Source organism: Borostomias antarcticus (assembly GCF_949987555.1).
Source record: "Borostomias antarcticus genome assembly, chromosome: 1".
In the NCBI taxonomy this organism is placed as follows: domain Eukaryota; kingdom Metazoa; phylum Chordata; class Actinopteri; order Stomiiformes; family Stomiidae; genus Borostomias; species Borostomias antarcticus.
In genome coordinates, this window is record NC_140234.1 from 47,113,520 (window position 1) to 47,130,857 (window position 17,338).

Sequence of the window (17,338 nt, forward strand, 5' to 3'; positions counted from 1 at the left end):
GATGACATTGTACTAACAATAATGAAACAGACAGTCAAGACAGCATGCACCAGAAGAACACTACTCTATGCATTCTCTGTGTGTATTTGCAAATGCCTGACCCTGTGTCCACAGCAGTGTCCAGTATGTCAAACGTGCTATTGTGAAATCAACTGTGCTACTGCATTGTATTAATATCACCTATACTCCAGTCAAAACCCAAACACAACAGACTCTATAACACCCGCCAGGCTTTTTCAGTGATCCTGAGGCACTAAGCACTTCTGTTCTCCAGTCGGCACTAGTCTTTGGCTGTTTCAGCACTTGCCTCATCTAGCTGGCAGCGTGGGACTCTGCCTGCATCGGTTGGGGCAGCTCTCGCGGAGTACCCTCATTCTCCACTGCAATATTGTGGGACTGTGTCGCCCCGGCAATCGTGCTGAGGTCCTGGGGCTCGGACTGGAGGGCTTCCCGGTGAGCCAACGCTTCCTCCGCTGCCCTCCTCATCCTTTCCTCTTCCGCTAGCCTGGCTAGCCTCTCCTCGGCTTCGATCTCCTCCGTGGTGGGGATGGAGTTCTTTTTGGGCCTGCCCTTGGGCTTAGTGGGGGCCTCGTGACCTCCCTTCAGCACCTGGAGGAACACACGCAATCACACACACACAGTCTCAGTCAGTGGACAGAGTAGTGATGAATGCGGATGGCGGTCAAAGGCAACGCTGGTTATTACAGTAATTAAGGGAAGACGTATGCGTGTTTGGTGCTCCTTGGGCACTCATTAATCTTCAGAGTTAACGATTTGCGACCTTTTTGGTGTTCTCTGAGCTGTTGACCCTAGCACTAGTGTTCGGTGTCTCAGTTCCTAATCATCAGTCAAATCCCAGACCAGACCCCCTCACAATATGTCCCTCTACCCCCCACTCACCCACACACACTCTGCAGTGACCCCAGATCGAGGTCATGTTGTATAAAGCTGCAGTATTTAACGTCTGCACTATATGAACCCGTTACAAGCTAGCTACGGGCTAGCATTGAGTGAAAATTCTGCCTGCCAAGTTAAATTCAGTCAGCTTCAGTCTCACGGTTTGGAGGTTTGGGTACCCATAAGGCCATAGAAGAATGCTCCGTGTTGCTAATTGAATCACAGCACGCGTGCATGCTTTGAACCAGGTGTGGCCACCTGTTGTTGTTTTTTTAGTTTTATCTCTCTGTTGTAGGCCTGATGTATAATCATTATTATGACTACAGCAGCGGAGCCAAACAGCAGTCTACAAACGTGTGTTCTCACAGAGGATCACAATCCCTCTCAATTTATCATAGCATATTTTACAAAATGTAAAAATCTTACATACTGCAACTTTAAGGCTGTGTTTCTCTCACCATTTTCTTCCACTTCATGCGTCTGTTCTGATACCAGGTCTTCACCTGCAGCTGTGTCAGGCCAAGGGACTGGGCCAGGTCTAGTCTGTGGGGAAACAGGAAAAAAATTATTCCGACTCAGTATAAATGTTGGACAATCCTGCCAATTTTACACATGTAGTAGGGTACCTGCATACAGATAGTGTCAATCAACTGTCACAAAATGAGTTTAGCTACTGTAGGATTATCAAAGCATCAATTTACTGTACAGTAAAGCCAAAGAAATGTCAGAACTTATGAGATCATCGCATGCCAAATCCTCTTGTGAAATAACAAATATAGTCTGAGAAAACAAGGCGCATTAGGTTGCATTAGCCATCACCTATTGACAAATACAACCACAAAATGTCTGAATTGGCTGGGCAAACCCATCCAGTACTTCACCGTTCCCCTGAGGGCTTGTGTCATTGCTACAGTAATCTTGCAATGGCCAGACTCACCAGACTGATTTGCTAACTCTGTTTCAAAGTCATCGCACGGCTGTGGCCCTTAGATAGACGGTGCACACCTGCTTCTAAGGGAAACCCTCAAAGAACATCTGTACTAAGCCCAATCACAGCATCCGTAGCTGGATGTTCAGGGGGGTTACGCAGAATCCAGGACACTTCAAGCACATGTGCGCTGATCCATGACTAATAAGACTATTGGTTTGGCGTGTAACGTGAAACCCCAGAAAGAGGGGGGGGTAAGTGACAAAGGGATTGAGCTGTCGAAGGGAGAGTGGGAGGGGGGGTGAATTAGTTTTCCGCCACTTTCCCTTCAAAGTCCTTTACACTCAGACGGGTGGATTTTCAACCTCCTTCCTGCAGCCACCCAGATATCCATTTGATGTAAGAGAGTAGGATCTGATTGTCAGAATTCACCATCTTACACCGCAGCAGCCATCAGCCTCAGCTTTGATCTTTTTATCTTCTATCATCCAATCTCTCCTCTCTGCACTTGTCTATTCTCCTTTCTTCTCCTCTCACCTATTGGGCAGCATTTTCATTAATAATGTAATAATAATTTAAATAATAAAAGTAAAAGTCCAAAGAATGACACACAGCTTCATGGCTACAGTGTGTGTGTGTGTGTGTGTGTGTGTGTGTGTGTGTGTGTGTGTGTGTGTGTGCGCACTATTTTATGTGTTGCATATTTGCTGACAAAGTTATATCGTATCGTATGGTACCGTATCGTGTGTGTGTGTGTGTGTGTGTGCATATTTTGGCCCAAAAAAAAAAGCAATCAAGTTGTCCATCACACTTGACTGTCAAAACCGCCCAGTGCAAGGGACTGGAGGCAAAGAAAGTAATTGCAGGAGAAGAAAGCACCCCAGTTATTTATGGTCATTAGTCTCCAGTGAAGGGAAACCACACACTTGCACCGACAGCCACAGAGTATGAAAGACTAGGCTCCAGGCTGTTGAAGCAAAGGTTTTGCTTTTCAACTGAGATTGGTGAAGCTTTTGGATGTAGCTTAATTCCTAGCGATAATGAAGATGATGACTGTGACACTGATTACAATAATCCCAAGTAAATAAAATCATTTTCGCTTAATGGTTTAAGTCATTACAGTCTGAGGTGTGGTTTTTCTGGGACTTTTCAGTCAGTTCCTCCAACCTACACAGACTTAGTTTATAGACCACAGAGCCTTGAAGCCAAGAAAATAGGGAAAAAAATGAGATATGGATCTAACAAAACGAGCAGGGGAGCACGCCACAATTCTGATGTGGGGTTTGAAAGGGGATTTTCTCTGTTTATGTTTTCCTTCCAGCAGGGGATTTAATTAGTTCTGAGAGAGACTGCGTCGGAATCGGACTTTGACTGATTCGGTGTTTGGCGCTGAAGGCTGAGAAGGATGACTCGATCACCTCCGTTGTTCTCTGCCCCAGGCAGTAAACGCAGACCTTATTTTGCAATTTGTTTTAATCCCCATGGTTAAAAAAAAAAGTGCAGGCTTTCCTGTAACAAACCAGAAGAAATGTAGCCTCCGTTGGTGCTTTCAATCTGACAACACAACTCTGACTGTCTATTTGTAGCTAAGGTGTACAGGGATCCTTTTTGCTTGAATGAAGGGGAAAGTTTGAGGTTTACAACTAAATATTAATGTCGGTCATAATGGAAATATGGCCAGCGGGCCAAACCTGAAAGTGGACTCTGAAATAAAATGGAAAATGTGTTATGGCCGTATGTCAGGTCCCAAAAATGACCCAGGGACTGGAACCTAAGACAGGGACATTAACATGGATATTACCTCATCTCATTGTACAAAGTGAAATGTATTTTATATACACCTGCACATATATTGAATGATTGGCGGTAAATCAGTGTAATACATTGCTGTTGTGCTTGTGTTGGCTGATGTCCCTGGTTTCTTGAATAGGGCAGTGTTTCTTTGTTGAGGCTTTTTGCTATTCAAGAGCTTAGGGTTAAAACGTTACTCTTGTCTCGACTAGAATGTTGAGGTAATGCCTTGGCTTAGACAACTTCACATTACATGAGACATTCCCCAGGACATGAATCTAAAAGTTACCATGGGGAGTTAACCTCTTGTTTGCAGTTACATTTATTTTTGATTGTTTTTGTTGTTGTTGTCTTTTTGCTAACTTGACAGAATTTTGCACATGCACTAACTTGAGTCTAAAGTCACAAAACACAATGAAAAATCAAATTTCTCATTGGTCAATCCAGGTTGTAGCCCCCAGCCCAATCACATTTTGAGTTGTTTCCAGGCGCACCTATCAGAAGTGTGGTCTCTCCCGTACTGACCTATCAGGCGTGGAGAGGTACTTCTGCTTCTGGAACTTCTTCTCCAGGCCCATGAGCTGCAGCTCGGTGAAGATGGTGCGACTGCGACGGGGCTTCTTCAGCCGGGGGGCGCTGTGCTCCGTCTCCGACTCGCTGCTGATGCTGACGGGCGTCTGGCTGGGGGAGGGCTCGGAGGCGCGGGGGTGATGGGGTGACAGCAGGGGCAGGTGAGGCATCCGGGAGCCCGGGGACGGCGGCTGGGAGAGGTGCGGGGTCAAGTTGGGGGGCTGCCGCGTGATGACTGAGAGGAGGGGGTAGGCACGCAGTGAAGAGGACCCTAAAAGAAAGAAAGAAAGAAAGAAAGAAAGAAAGAAAGAAAGAAAGAAAGAAAGAAAGAAAGAAAGAAAGAAAGAAAGAAAGAAAGAAAGAAAGAAAGAAAGAAAGAACACATTAATGGGTTATAGAAAGGAACAATGAACAACTGTGTAATGCTTTGTGATACAGTTTTATATGTGGCTTTATCTGCTAATTTGTAACCTGGAGGATGATTTTATCGACCAGCTCTATAATGATCTCCAGGACTGGGTCTTTTTTAATAACAGTTTTAGTATGAAAAGTGTTTTCCTTTTGACCTCTTTCATGTAACGGGTCCTGATCTTGATGACGCAGTGTGTGTTTTACACTTCTCCTCTGAACCGCACAATTGAATAATTATTTTTTCTGGGGTAGATAAACGATGTCTCTCAGCCACCTATAACACGCACACTGCACACACACTCTAACACAGACACAGACAGACACACACACACACACACACACACCATGCACACACTGCGCGCGCGCACACACACACACGCACTTATTCTCTCTCTCTCTCGTTCTCCCTTTATCAGGGCAGACAGAAGCAGGGAGACGCCAGAATCAATAAAAAGTAACACTTGTCTGGGGGGTGGGGCGGTGGACACTGGAGCCAAAGAGAGGCACGACGCCCCGCCATGAACATAATATCTCCTGGAAAAACACCTTATGGCTTCAAATATAAAACTGATCCAGTACCATGATTTACGAGTGAACTGAGAATGACACAGAAAACAGCGTTCTGGCTGGTGAGGAGCGAGGGAGAGGAGACCGAACGGGAGAGGAGACAGAAAAGAGCTGGAGAGCAGAGGGGAGGAGATACAGAGAAAGACAGAGAACATTAGGCTGTCACATCACAGGCAAGACACACTGTGTGTGTTCCATGCTTGTCTGTTGTAGATCTGTCTAGCTTATCTCCACCATCAACCTAGTGACAAGGTGAGTGATTCAAACCCTACACACATAGGCCACGGGGAAGACACACTCAGGGTGACCCGGCCATAAATAAAAAATAAAAAAAAGTTCTGTAATGTTCAGCATTAGCTCTCGTGCAACACAGTGTGCTCAGCTGGGGGTGATTGAAAGTCGGGGACGGTACAGTACATAGCGTGGTGCGGAGTGGGGGGTGAGTGAGGTGACCCGCTCCAGCCTGTCTTAACCATAAATGTACCCCCAACCTCTCCCCCTTTTTCTCTCAGACACAGCTGTGGGCTTGTTCATGTGAATGACATCATCCCAGGGTGCTGAGCTCATCACTAATCTTCCACCTCTAGCTGCTGCCGCAACGAGTCTGGACATGACACCTTTATTCTCTCTACTACGCTCTCACACTCGCTCCCTTCTTCACTCCATGTTTATCAATTCTTTTGTCTGCGTTCTGTGATAAGGCGTGTGCAACTGCCCCCTTTTTTTTTTTAAATCATGATCACATTTTATTGACTGTGCAATATCCTATTTGGCTACAGCTGTGAAGACTGAATACCATATGCTGTGATTCTCATGAATATGTTTAAAATGTTTGGCTTCAAGGGATAGGTTACACGGTAGGAAGGATGTAGAAATAGGATACACTGGCCTACTATAGGAACAGGACATCAAGTAAACAATTCCCCTTGTCACATTGACTCACTAAGTTGATCGGTGAGAAGACATCTCAGTTTCTTCCTCATTCTTCAGGAAACCTCCTGTCATTGGCAGAGCTGGGAAGCTGTCTGTCTGGAGATCTGACAGCCGGGCCTTTTTTGGACGCTTGTCAGAAGGGAAACATCAGAACTGGCAGTGACTTTCCACTGACAACTGAGCCGGCTTCCTCAGTCGAGATCTGACACATTGTTGACAAGCGCCAATGTCCTCTCAATAGTCTACAAATAAACCATTTGTGTAGCAGGGTGAGAGCGCAGGGCAACCCAGCCCCACGCTGAAGCACACTGATACTCTTGACAAGCCCAATCGGAATGTTTGGACCGGCACAAGTGCCTATGCTAGCCATTACAGAGGGAATACTTGCTAAGAATAGATCAAGAATAGGCTGTTTGTTAAGCCTGCCCTTCTAAGTTGGGTAAATGCTATTGATTATATGATTATTGATAATATGGCGAAAAAGAGTCTTGATCTCATACAGTGAAAATAGAAGCCTTTTTATATAACATTTACTTTAAGTAAATGAGTCACCGCGTACAACTGGAAGATTTTTCCACCAGTGAGCTATTGAATTGGCTGACATTTACATTCAACATTTCTACACTTTTCAGCCATTTTATTTGAGCAATTGACACCTGTTGTACTGTACCTCGTATTGTTCTGGGTATATCTTGTCATGACAGGTTGAGAGGTGTACAATAAGATGTGTAGATTTTTCACTCACCAGCTATCACTCCCAACCTGGCCCTGACGAACACTGTGGAGAGGGTAGGGCAACAGGGTTCACCTCTTTTTGAATCTGCCGTAACTCTCACTACCTTTAATTGGAGTCAGTCATTCACTTGCTCTTGAAAGACTGAATCAGTTTAACGGCAGTTCCCTGTTTAGATCATGTGATATGTGATGAGGTTTCAAGAAGGAAGTGTTGTTGATTTTCTCATGCTAGCTGACAATCTGCTCAGATTGTATGCCTGTGCAGAGGCATTACATTACCTGTAAGTGTTATCCAAGTATTTAACATGAAACAAGATCCTGTGAATATTCCTCTGGCATTCAGAAACAGCCCAAGGCAGAATCTTACAGTAAGATGGATCTGTGGTCTGCCCAAAAGTACAGTTCTAGTGATAGCATGGAAATACTTAGGATGTGCTTGGGTGTTGGTGTGTGTGTATTAGCATGCATGCCTATGTGTGTGTGTGTGTGTGTTCATGTGGTGTGGTGTGTGCGTGTGTGTGTGTATATGCGTGTGTGTGTGTGTTTGTGTACCAACAGACATGATAACACTCCTCAGACTAACCCTATACTTAATGGCAGGCCTTATTGTCTGCGGTGGATTAGCCCTTAAAATGGGATCAAACCCCTTTTTTCTTGCGCTGCTTTCTTCTGTAAGCCCTTAGCGGTGGCGCAGGACTAGGACTGTACTACCTGGTTGCCCTTGGGGTGCACGCCCTCCTGTTTGGCCATTTTTCATCGCCCTGTCATGTGAGATTACGCCACAGTTGATCTCTATCTCACTCGCCTCCTTCCAGAAATGCCACTAAAAGCCTTGCCCTGGGTTTCGCTGAGAGACGTGACTCCAAATGAAATATTGTAACCTGCCCACACTGTTCACTGGCTCCCCCCTAGCAAGGTAATCGGGTCAGGTCTGACTGTCTGGCCATCGTCACTGTATTCTGCCAAGGAAAAATAGGGAATATGAGAGAATAATCTCCTAGCCCCTCTGATGGTTTTACTGCAAGCACACAGTCTGTAATAAGGGTATTTGGCTTGCCCAGGCAAATGGGCCATTGGAGAATTGATGATCAGAGGGAGATGATGTTGCCATGGATGGTGACAATGCCAGGTCAAAACAGCTGAGTAGTATGTTTTGAGTGGCATCCATGTGTTAGTGTCACAGTAAAAAAAAAAAAAAAAAGTTTCAATTTAACCAACAGATTCTCATTAGGAATGGCCCTCCCCACCACATATAGCCTGGCACTACTGTCCTACAGCGGCCTCTACTGGTGAAATAGCAGCAGTCCCACAGTGTGAGAACGGACTCAACTTTCACGATGATGGGGACCACAGGGGCCAGTGGCCTTTCCCTGGCCCTGGGTCTTTAAGCCTGCCAACATCTATATTGAGCATTACGAGCCATTGAAGTGCATGAATATAATGTGTCTCTCACCTCCTCAGCTACAAATAAGTTGTGGGCGCTGTTACTCTATCCATGCGACAAGGGCCTGCCAACATCCCTCTAGCATAAACCCAGGCCCACATCAGACAGACGAGAGGACAGTTTTCTCTATTTTTATCCTTCTATCACTGTCATCATCAAATTGCAGCAGCTATTATTTCAGTTTAGAGCAATTATCGTAACGATTACTTGAGTGTGTAGCCTACTGTAGTCTATGATGTTGTGATATATCCAATTAAGAATCCATTCAGATTCGTTCATTCAAGAAAGATAATGTGTCACGCCAACAGTTTGTTACTTTCCTCTAATTAATGTATGACTCATTAGTAAGACTTTGTATGACTCGCTGCAAATGACTGGCTAATTGTTTGGGATTTGCGGCAAACATTTGTGTGAGAGGAAAGATGCTTTGATTTCTATAATGTCTAAGATAAAATGTGTCTGTAAAGTCATAAATATTGCAAAATGTTACTGAAATAATAATAAAAAGGCTATATTTTTCATGAATGGAGTTTAGGGCCTATACTTTTAAAGGATTTGCAACCGCTCACACTTCACTGCCTCCCCCATTCCCATCATCACTAAGCAACAGGTTGTTCTGGGTGTAGGCTATCATATCCAAGCCCACCTTGGCACCTATAGCTTTAACCTTCCACAAAGTTTGCACAAGCACTTCATTTGACCTATGTGGCACTTACGCCACTCAATGTCGACATTAGCACACATCTGCCCTTCATTGAACCCCTCAACCACAGGATCTCAGCTAATATCTCCTTCCATTTCCACCCGGGGAGTGAGGGGGCTAATAGAGGTCAGCGCTCGTGCTGTAGCTAATGTGGGGCGGTAGCGGCAGAACTGATTAGTGGTGAAGGCCTGTGGGTTTAGCACAGCGGCTACATTAATCCTTATGAATGAGAACAAATTGACTAGCAGTTAAGTCTCGGAAGTATTTGGAGCGTTTGAAGTGAGCTCAACTGATGCTCTTAAGTGAAAGTGAAAGTTTTCTTGAGTCTGTTGGAGTAGGCTACTTCAATATGATCATTTTTTGTGTTTCAATAACAGAAAGAGAAATAATCTTTATGAGGAAGTGCAATATATCAGGCTAAGGTAAACTGGAAGAATTTGGTGATTGAATCTCGCAAGACAAAATTGATAAGGAAGTGTCTTAGGCTACAATATGGTAATAATGTAACAGATCTGGGACTTATTTGTCATACATAAACAGCCTATAGGCCAACAAATTTGTTAACATGTTGCAGGAGTTGCAATTGTCTATGATAGATAGATAGATAGATAGATAGATAGATAGATAGATAGATAGATAGATAGATAGATAGATAGATAGATAGATAGATAGATAGATAGATAGATAGATAGATAGATAGATAAGTGGATGGATGGATGGATGGATAGACAGACAGACAGACAGACAGACAGACAGACAGACAGACAGACAGACAGACAGACAGACAGATAGATAGATAGATAGATAGATAGATAGATAGATAGATAGATAGATAGATAGATAGATAGATAGATATGGGGGGATTAAGGGACTCATTAGGGTTGAAAAAGTTCGGACATGTTGCAAACCGCAATCAGGTTGACCCATATGTCTGCGTAATTATGCATAAAAGTGCTATATAGGCGTAGCATCACAAAATTGAGTTTTACAGTTACAGAGAATACAGTTTTTAATGACATGGACGGGTGAACAGTTGTAGTAATTGGTCTCCTGTCTCTAGTCTGGAAACACACTTTTAACCAGTTTATTCTCATTCGAAACATGTAGGCTATAGCTATTAACAGCTCGTCAATCTGAAATAGTCAAACGCATAGGTTCACCGCGTCCATGCTTATAGTCACAATTATTTTGTAATTTTAACACATTTAGTTAACTTTGAAAATCATTGCAATAGCCTATCAATTCAAATCATTAACTCACCCGAACATGAATGCAGAGGTTTCGGTCGAACGATGAGAGAAGGGCACACGGAGTACAGAGAAAGTTTCTCAAAATAATCACACGTTTCCTTGGAAAGTATTTCGTCAATCATAAACGTCTTGTAGCGCCGCCTCGCTGCTTTCAGCTGCCCGGGGGAGGAGAGTCTCAACTCGGCTTGACAGTGCATGGTCTCCCGCTGAGTGCTTTTTCTCTCTTGCCAAGCTAAAAACTCGTCAAATATAGCCTATGAAAATGAAACCGATTAAAACTTCAAAGGGGGATTCACTAGCACATTCGTTTTATAAATTTTAATCATGCATTCCCCCCCCCCCCGAAATGAGCTTGCTCCTCCGTTTTCCCGAACAGACTTGGTCTTCCTAAGAGCGCCCTTCAACTTGCTCAGTGCTCTACAGCGTGCTCAGAGAGCGTCTATTAATGACCTGACTTCAATGTGCACCCACCCGCTATATAAACGATCTCCCCACACATCCTCGCTGTTCTATCCCAGGACACTGCGGATGTCAATCAACGTCTCCCTCTCTCCCTCTCTCTCTCTCTCTCTCTCTCTCTCTCTCTCTCACACACACACACACACACACAGACACACATCTTCCTTTAATCCCTCCCCTCTTCTCTCTTTGCAACCCAAACCGGTCCTCTCGTGTCCTTCCTTATAAACTCGAATTGATTGGAAAGGGAGTTCAGAAAGTACAGGCTATATATAGTACCATTATGATTAGCCTAAACTGTTATTGCTATTATGATGATGATGAGGGTGATGAAGAACATGAGGATGATGATGATGATGTATTATTATTATTATTATTATTATTGTTATTGTTATTGTTGTCATTATTATTATTATTATTATTGCTGTTGTTATTATATCTGCTGTCATATAGGCCTATCGTTATCTTTTCGTTATAACTTATACCTTACCATACCCCAGAAATGATTAAAACGATGTGCAAGATTTTATTTAGACAGGTTAAATCCATAGGAGCATTACTTTAGACCTTAGAACTTGTTGAATTTCAAAGAGTAGTTAGTGAGTTTTTTTTTTTTTTAAGATAAGTCAGTATGAAGATAAGAAAAAAAAAATTAGCACTTGAAATGCAATACCCACTTACAAATAAACAGCAATTCCCCATCGTAGGCCTAACAATTCAAGTATTTGTTTGTTGTTTAACATAACACACAACATTACACAAGACGAAATAGTGCATTATTATTGCTATTGTCAGGTAGGGTAATTGTTATTAATACACATATGTTATTATTATCACTATCACAATTATTGTTTGTCATTAACTATGTTTAAATTAATTTATGTATAGCCTACATGCGATTTGTGGGTGTAGACTGTTATCCAACTAATTTACTGACTAGCCTACATCAAATTATTGACAAATTGAGTAACCTAAACTATGTTTGTGTATTTCAAACACAACAACGCGGTTTAAATGTTCCTTTTATACGCCTAATTGATGACAAAAGATTTGTCAAAGATTTATTAACCAGACATTTATTTTATGACTTTCTAGCCTACCAACATACAGTAGGCTAGTCAATTCCGTTTTTATTTCGAAATGATAGGCTGCAGAATATAATTTCGTTTGACGACTTCTACTTGTGCCTCCAAACGTAATACAAAAATGTAAATTGAACAAGCCTTTGCCGTTTCTATTACTGATTAATAAGTCCGAGTTTGGCAGGCTATATAGGCCGAACTATTATCAACCCATTTTGCATTTATTTTTGTCAATATAATTTGAAAGATAGCCTATGTTTTGATGTGTTATGGGAGCCTATAGGTCTACAAAAATGTGTTTTGAGCATAATTTGTTAAATTGGAACACAGGCCACAAATAGTCCCTAATTTGCCATTACAATCTAGTGTCATCATTTTGACATTCAAATTATTCTACTTTATAGGTCCCCAGCCTACAAAACCAAACATCGATAACATGCGTACAATATTTATTCATGACTGACAGGGTTGTCAACGTGGACGCCCCGAGCCCATTCAACTTTTTTGTGTAGGCTAATTAACAGTTAGGCTACATGTATATCCTAAATATTAAGGAAATGAGTCGTTAAAACCAGATTAACAAGTGCATTTCCCCATCCGTCAGGCTAAATATTTCCCATCTCCTGCTTTCAGACACTTCGTTTTGGTTCAAAGTCTTCTTGGCGTCCTGCCACTGACTGCAAAAAGAAAATCATAACTTTTAGTGCAGGCAGATGAATTGGCTGGATTAATTATCCGCCGTATCTTCAATCTTGCCTAATTGAGGAACTAAATTATGATTTTCCAAATACACAGTCTCATAATAGTTTGCTGAACTGAATGACCATTTGTGTTCATTCCAGTGGTTGTGGTAAACACAGCGACAGCCTTAAGTTTACACTTGGAAATGGTCTTCTGTGCAAAAATGATTATTATCATTCCAAGCTGTGGAGGTAAATGTAATTCGCTGGTGGTCCACGCTATATTGCAGCCACCATGTTTAAAGTATAAAGGATTATGGGGAGGAAATATGAAGCTCTGCATGGGAAAGCTGCCGGCTCTTTGTCGTTTGATAGCTCGATCAAACAGAAGGTGAGAACAACTGCCGGTGAGAGGCTGCCGTCGCCTCTGGTAGCTTCTGTCTGTGACAGAGTTGGGGTAGGAGGAAGGAGGGACGGTAGGAGGAGGGAGGCAAAGGAAAGAGTGGTGAGGAGATATAGTTTGTATACTCTGGCACATGAACCCTGCAACCTGAGTGCAAGGTTCGGGGAGGGTGATAGAACAGGAGTGTGGAGGGGGAGGGATGGGCAGAGGGAAAGGGAGTGGGAAGGGAGGAGAGAGGGGGGGGGGGGGGGGGTGTTAGGTGGATAATTTTGTGGCCGTCACTTCTATATAAATCCACACAGGAGCGGGCCACATAATCCACCCGCTCTAGGGCTGGAGACGCCAAGCAGATCAATCAATTAAAACAGTTATGCCACAGCTAGCATGTGCAATAATGGCCTTTCCAGTATACCGACTCCAGGACACCGAACAGAGGATACTCTTCATTAGATGCACTTCTAAGCACCAGGGTGGAATCTGACACCCCTCAGATTATAGACAAAACAAATGGCTTAGTGCAGTGGGTGCAAATGCACCTCCACTTTTGGACCACAGAGCTTTATTGGGGATGCACATGCTGATGCGCAACGGGAGCTGTTGTTAGCGGCCTAAGCACTTTCGGAAGGGTAGCCTAGATTATGACCTCAACATGGACATTAAGGGATTTCGCCAGTCACTGTGTTGTAAGCGACCCCCGGTACACGGGCATCAGAGCAGAGCTCTCTATCTAATTGTAACCGGAGATACAAGGCATGCATTGGAAGAGTGACCACTGTTGAACTAATTCTGTGGGCTGAGGCTGAACAATAGGTTTTAATTACATTCAAAAGTGACAGAATTTAAGAGCCAATAGGCCTAACATGACACATTTGGATTCAGGTCCTCTGTTGTTTTAGCCAGCCTTGTTACCTACAGCTTTTGTGTGACGTGAGCCAATGCTTGTTTGTTTTTGGGAGGATCTCTTTTTTTGCACAAGATTTAGGTTAGTCTTCCAAGAGTCCACAAACAAATTAACAAATGACTTACATGATATGGACTGAAATCGAATGGAATTAGAAATGGTTTAATGTCAATTATATTTCTCTAGCATGAAGCATACATTCTAAGTGGAAATACCTGTTTACATAATGTTGTCTGTTCATCAGATGGCCAATTTATATTTGTCGTCTTAATTGATTCAATAGAGGGGTGCCTGTGGCGCCACCTGCAGATTACTTCATAACCCCACTCGACAAGCATATTGGTTACTCTGGCTCCATTTATAGAGACATGCATTTCTTTGTCTATTATTGCACGTAGCATAAATATAGGCCTACCATGGCTGTGAAACTTGTCTCGCTTGTAAAGATGAACTATATATGGCTCATCATGCTAGTACTTAATTAAATTTTCAGTGATTATCTTTGAGTGTTCAAAACATACAAAGCACAAAACGATAGTAGATTAAACCCTTTATTCTACTTGCATATGGAATTTGATGGGAATTTTACTTATTGTAGGATATACTGAGGTCAATGAAAAAAGTATATTATGCTAAAACCATCAGATTTTACATTTATAAAATACAAAAAAATAAAAATAAAAAGATAATTTCAGCTCATTGAGGCAGTACGTGCTGCTGGTAGAATTGAGTTATGTAGAGGTTCTGAACTTCTATAAATGCTTGTGGAATCAAACACTACATCACACAGGAGCACCATGTCAACACACTTGACATACGTTTTTTTTTCTTTTTCCAAATGCTCATGAAAATTGGTCTTTAAAAAGTAACATTACAAAATATGCATAAGATAGGAATCATTAACCAATTCCCTTGCAAATAGTTTTTCTTCTTTAAAATGTTTTTTTTATAATCCAGGTGAGAAAAAAATACATCTAAACAATTATATTTTTTGAAGTTACCCGAAAAGCTTTTGTTTTAAATTAAACACATCCTACACAAATGTTTGATTAATCCTGATTTTAAAACGTATCACCTGAGTTTTATGTTACATAAATCATCATTCTATTTTAGATCAGATTCATCATTCAGATTTGTCATGGTAGCAAATCCAGCAATAAAAAAATAAGAATTAAAAAAACAAACAAAAAAAAAAACGTTTTTTTCCCCAAAGTAAAAAGTAATGAATGACAGTCTTTAAAAACGTCTTCTTTTGTTGTTTTTTTTAAATCATACTGCTTCAGTATCGTCTCCAACGGCCGTCCCTGGAACCCTCCTTCCGGCTGTCTTGATGATTTCTGCTTCTGTTGCCGCCTCTGTCGTCGTGCTGATAATGGTCATTGCGCTGGCCGCGGTGCTGCCGGGTGGGGCCTGCCCCAGAGCTGTCGGAGCCTGGGTAGCGCTGGTCTCTGCCGTGGTTGCTGTTGCTGCCACTGTCCTGCTGGTAGGACTGTCGGTGGCCCCTCGGGGATGGACCATCCTGCTGCCAGGAGCCTCCACCATTCCCACAGCGACTTCCTTGCTGCTGCTGCTGCTGCTGCTGAGGTTGTTGCTGTACCGGCTGCAGCCCAGGGTAGCCTCCGGTGATCTGCTGGAGCTGCTGCAGCTGCTGCATCTGGAGCTGCCACATGTTGTTCATCTGTGGAGATGGACACAAAAGCCCCATTTTTATTCAGCATGTGTGTGTGTATATATATATATATATATATATATATATATAGTCCCTGTCATCCTCTTGTTTATGCTTACTTGTCATACACTGTATCTAGTGCATTTTCCAACCTTGCTGTAATTTTTCAACTGCTGTCTGCCTCTATCTGACTGACTGTCTGTCTGTCTGTCTATTGTGTGTGTAGAGTTAATATGCTGAGTTGATGTGGATGGTAGAAAGGTTTACCATGACTTGTCTCTGCAGACTGTCAGGAGAGGAAAAGGACCTGTGGAGGTGTTGAGGGGGTGAAAAGGAAGGAGACCCCATCTGATCTGGAGTCTTGTCGTACCTGGACATACACAATAAAGGCTAATCAATTCCTCAACAAACAAATGATACAACCGTGCCCACCATCTTTTGCATCATTTGCTTGAAGGATCTCATTAGGTACAACTGTGGTTACTCTTTAGCTATTCAGGGTTTGCAGGTCAGATAGCAACATTGAAAGCAACATTGAAAGCAAAATATTATTATATCCATCCCTTGGCAAGCAGTTTATATGTGGGCTTAATGACTGAATGAGTACAGCTGGGAAGGTTTGATACAGCAGCACAGCTACAATGTACAAAGTCTACTGTATATAATTCTCACCTGGCTCCGTGAGGATTGGGAGTGTTCACTGAGCTTGAGTCTTGCTGCCCTGGGCTGCTTAAATGTGTGCTCCCTGTGATGGACAAACACGTATCCAAGTAAGCAAACACATTCAATTCATAAAACAAGTTATACTTTTGCGCATGGATGGACGCAAATGCAACAGACTCAATGTAGCTACCTGCTCGGAACTGTACTTTGAGAGTTCTTCCGAACAGTGAGGTTCCGTTGAGCAGGTTCATGCCGTAGGGCGCAGACTCTTCATGCTTGAAGACGGCAAATCCGAACGACTTCTGTTTTCCATCATTGTCCTTTGGGATTTTCACCCTGATGAGCGGCCCAGCCTTTATCACATAACGTAGAGAAAACAAGTATGTCGACATGCATAATGCGTAATGTGACTTTATAGGTAACGTTGGCTAGCTAGTCATCTTTTTAGCCAATTCTGCCATTAACTAGTTGCTAACGCTTCTGTTTTCATTATTCTTATGTTGTTTATGTCTTGTTTTTTCTCTGTAGCACTTTGACGTTTGTTTTCAAATGCAGCGTGCATTATTATTATTAATTAATATTATTAGAGTAGCTAGTTCGCTACGCAGCAGGCTTGTTATTTTCTAGCTAGCTAGTGCTAACATTAGCTAGCAACAGCTAGAGCTAGCAAGCAACGTCTTTACCTGTAAAAACAACTCGAATAAAAGTTCTTCCGTCACTTTCTGATCCAAATTTCCAACAAAGAGAGTCCTGTCCGCTTCATCTGCTATCCCCATTGTATTCAAATGTAAAATATAACTGTACGATACTAGTTAACGGACAGATAGTAAACAAGCACAAATTCTTTTCGATTTTATGGGCCTAAACGCTGCCGTAAATGAAGTCGTTGCCGTAAATGGAGACGCAATAATCATTGTGTTGCGATACCTGCTACCAAGTGCCCCAGGTAGGGGGCATCATAATTTAACGTTATACTTTGTGCATGCAATATATTCCTGTTTTCTAGAGATAAGCAATTATCATCATAATTTACTCAATCGGGATTATGCAGAGTAAACCCACCACAGAACAGTAGCATGCCTGGCTACTCTAGGTAGGGTTTTTCATGTAACTCATATTCTGCTATTATATCAACACGTTTCATTGCATTTCTACTTTTCAGAACTTTAAGGACTTTCAAAAAGTAAAGAAACGTATTATGAAAGGGTAACCAGCAATCACAGTGGAAGACGGAAGAGGACACGTTTTCCTC

The 17,338-nt window shown here is 42.5% G+C and overlaps 2 protein-coding genes across 2 annotated transcripts; both read right to left on the minus strand.

Annotated features, from left to right (window-relative positions):
- Positions 1-312: 312 nt before the first annotated feature.
- On the minus strand, positions 313-10,426 carry barx2 (BARX homeobox 2; the record flags this gene model as incomplete). The annotated part of the gene is made up of 4 exons (XM_084435961.1): positions 313-609; positions 1,356-1,440; positions 4,142-4,457; positions 10,240-10,426. The coding sequence occupies 4 exons, from the start codon at positions 10,424-10,426 to the stop codon at positions 313-315; spliced, it is 885 nt and encodes a 294-aa protein (XP_084292087.1).
- Positions 10,427-14,301: 3,875 nt separating this feature from the next.
- On the minus strand, positions 14,302-16,934 carry rbm7 (RNA binding motif protein 7). The gene is made up of 5 exons (XM_084439824.1): positions 16,770-16,934; positions 16,277-16,439; positions 16,096-16,168; positions 15,691-15,793; positions 14,302-15,432 (listed from the first exon to the last, which is right to left on the minus strand). Exons 1-5 carry the CDS (start codon positions 16,860-16,862, stop codon positions 15,034-15,036), a joined length of 831 nt encoding a protein of 276 aa, XP_084295950.1. The 5' UTR covers positions 16,863-16,934; the 3' UTR covers positions 14,302-15,033.
- Positions 16,935-17,338: the final 404 nt, after the last annotated feature.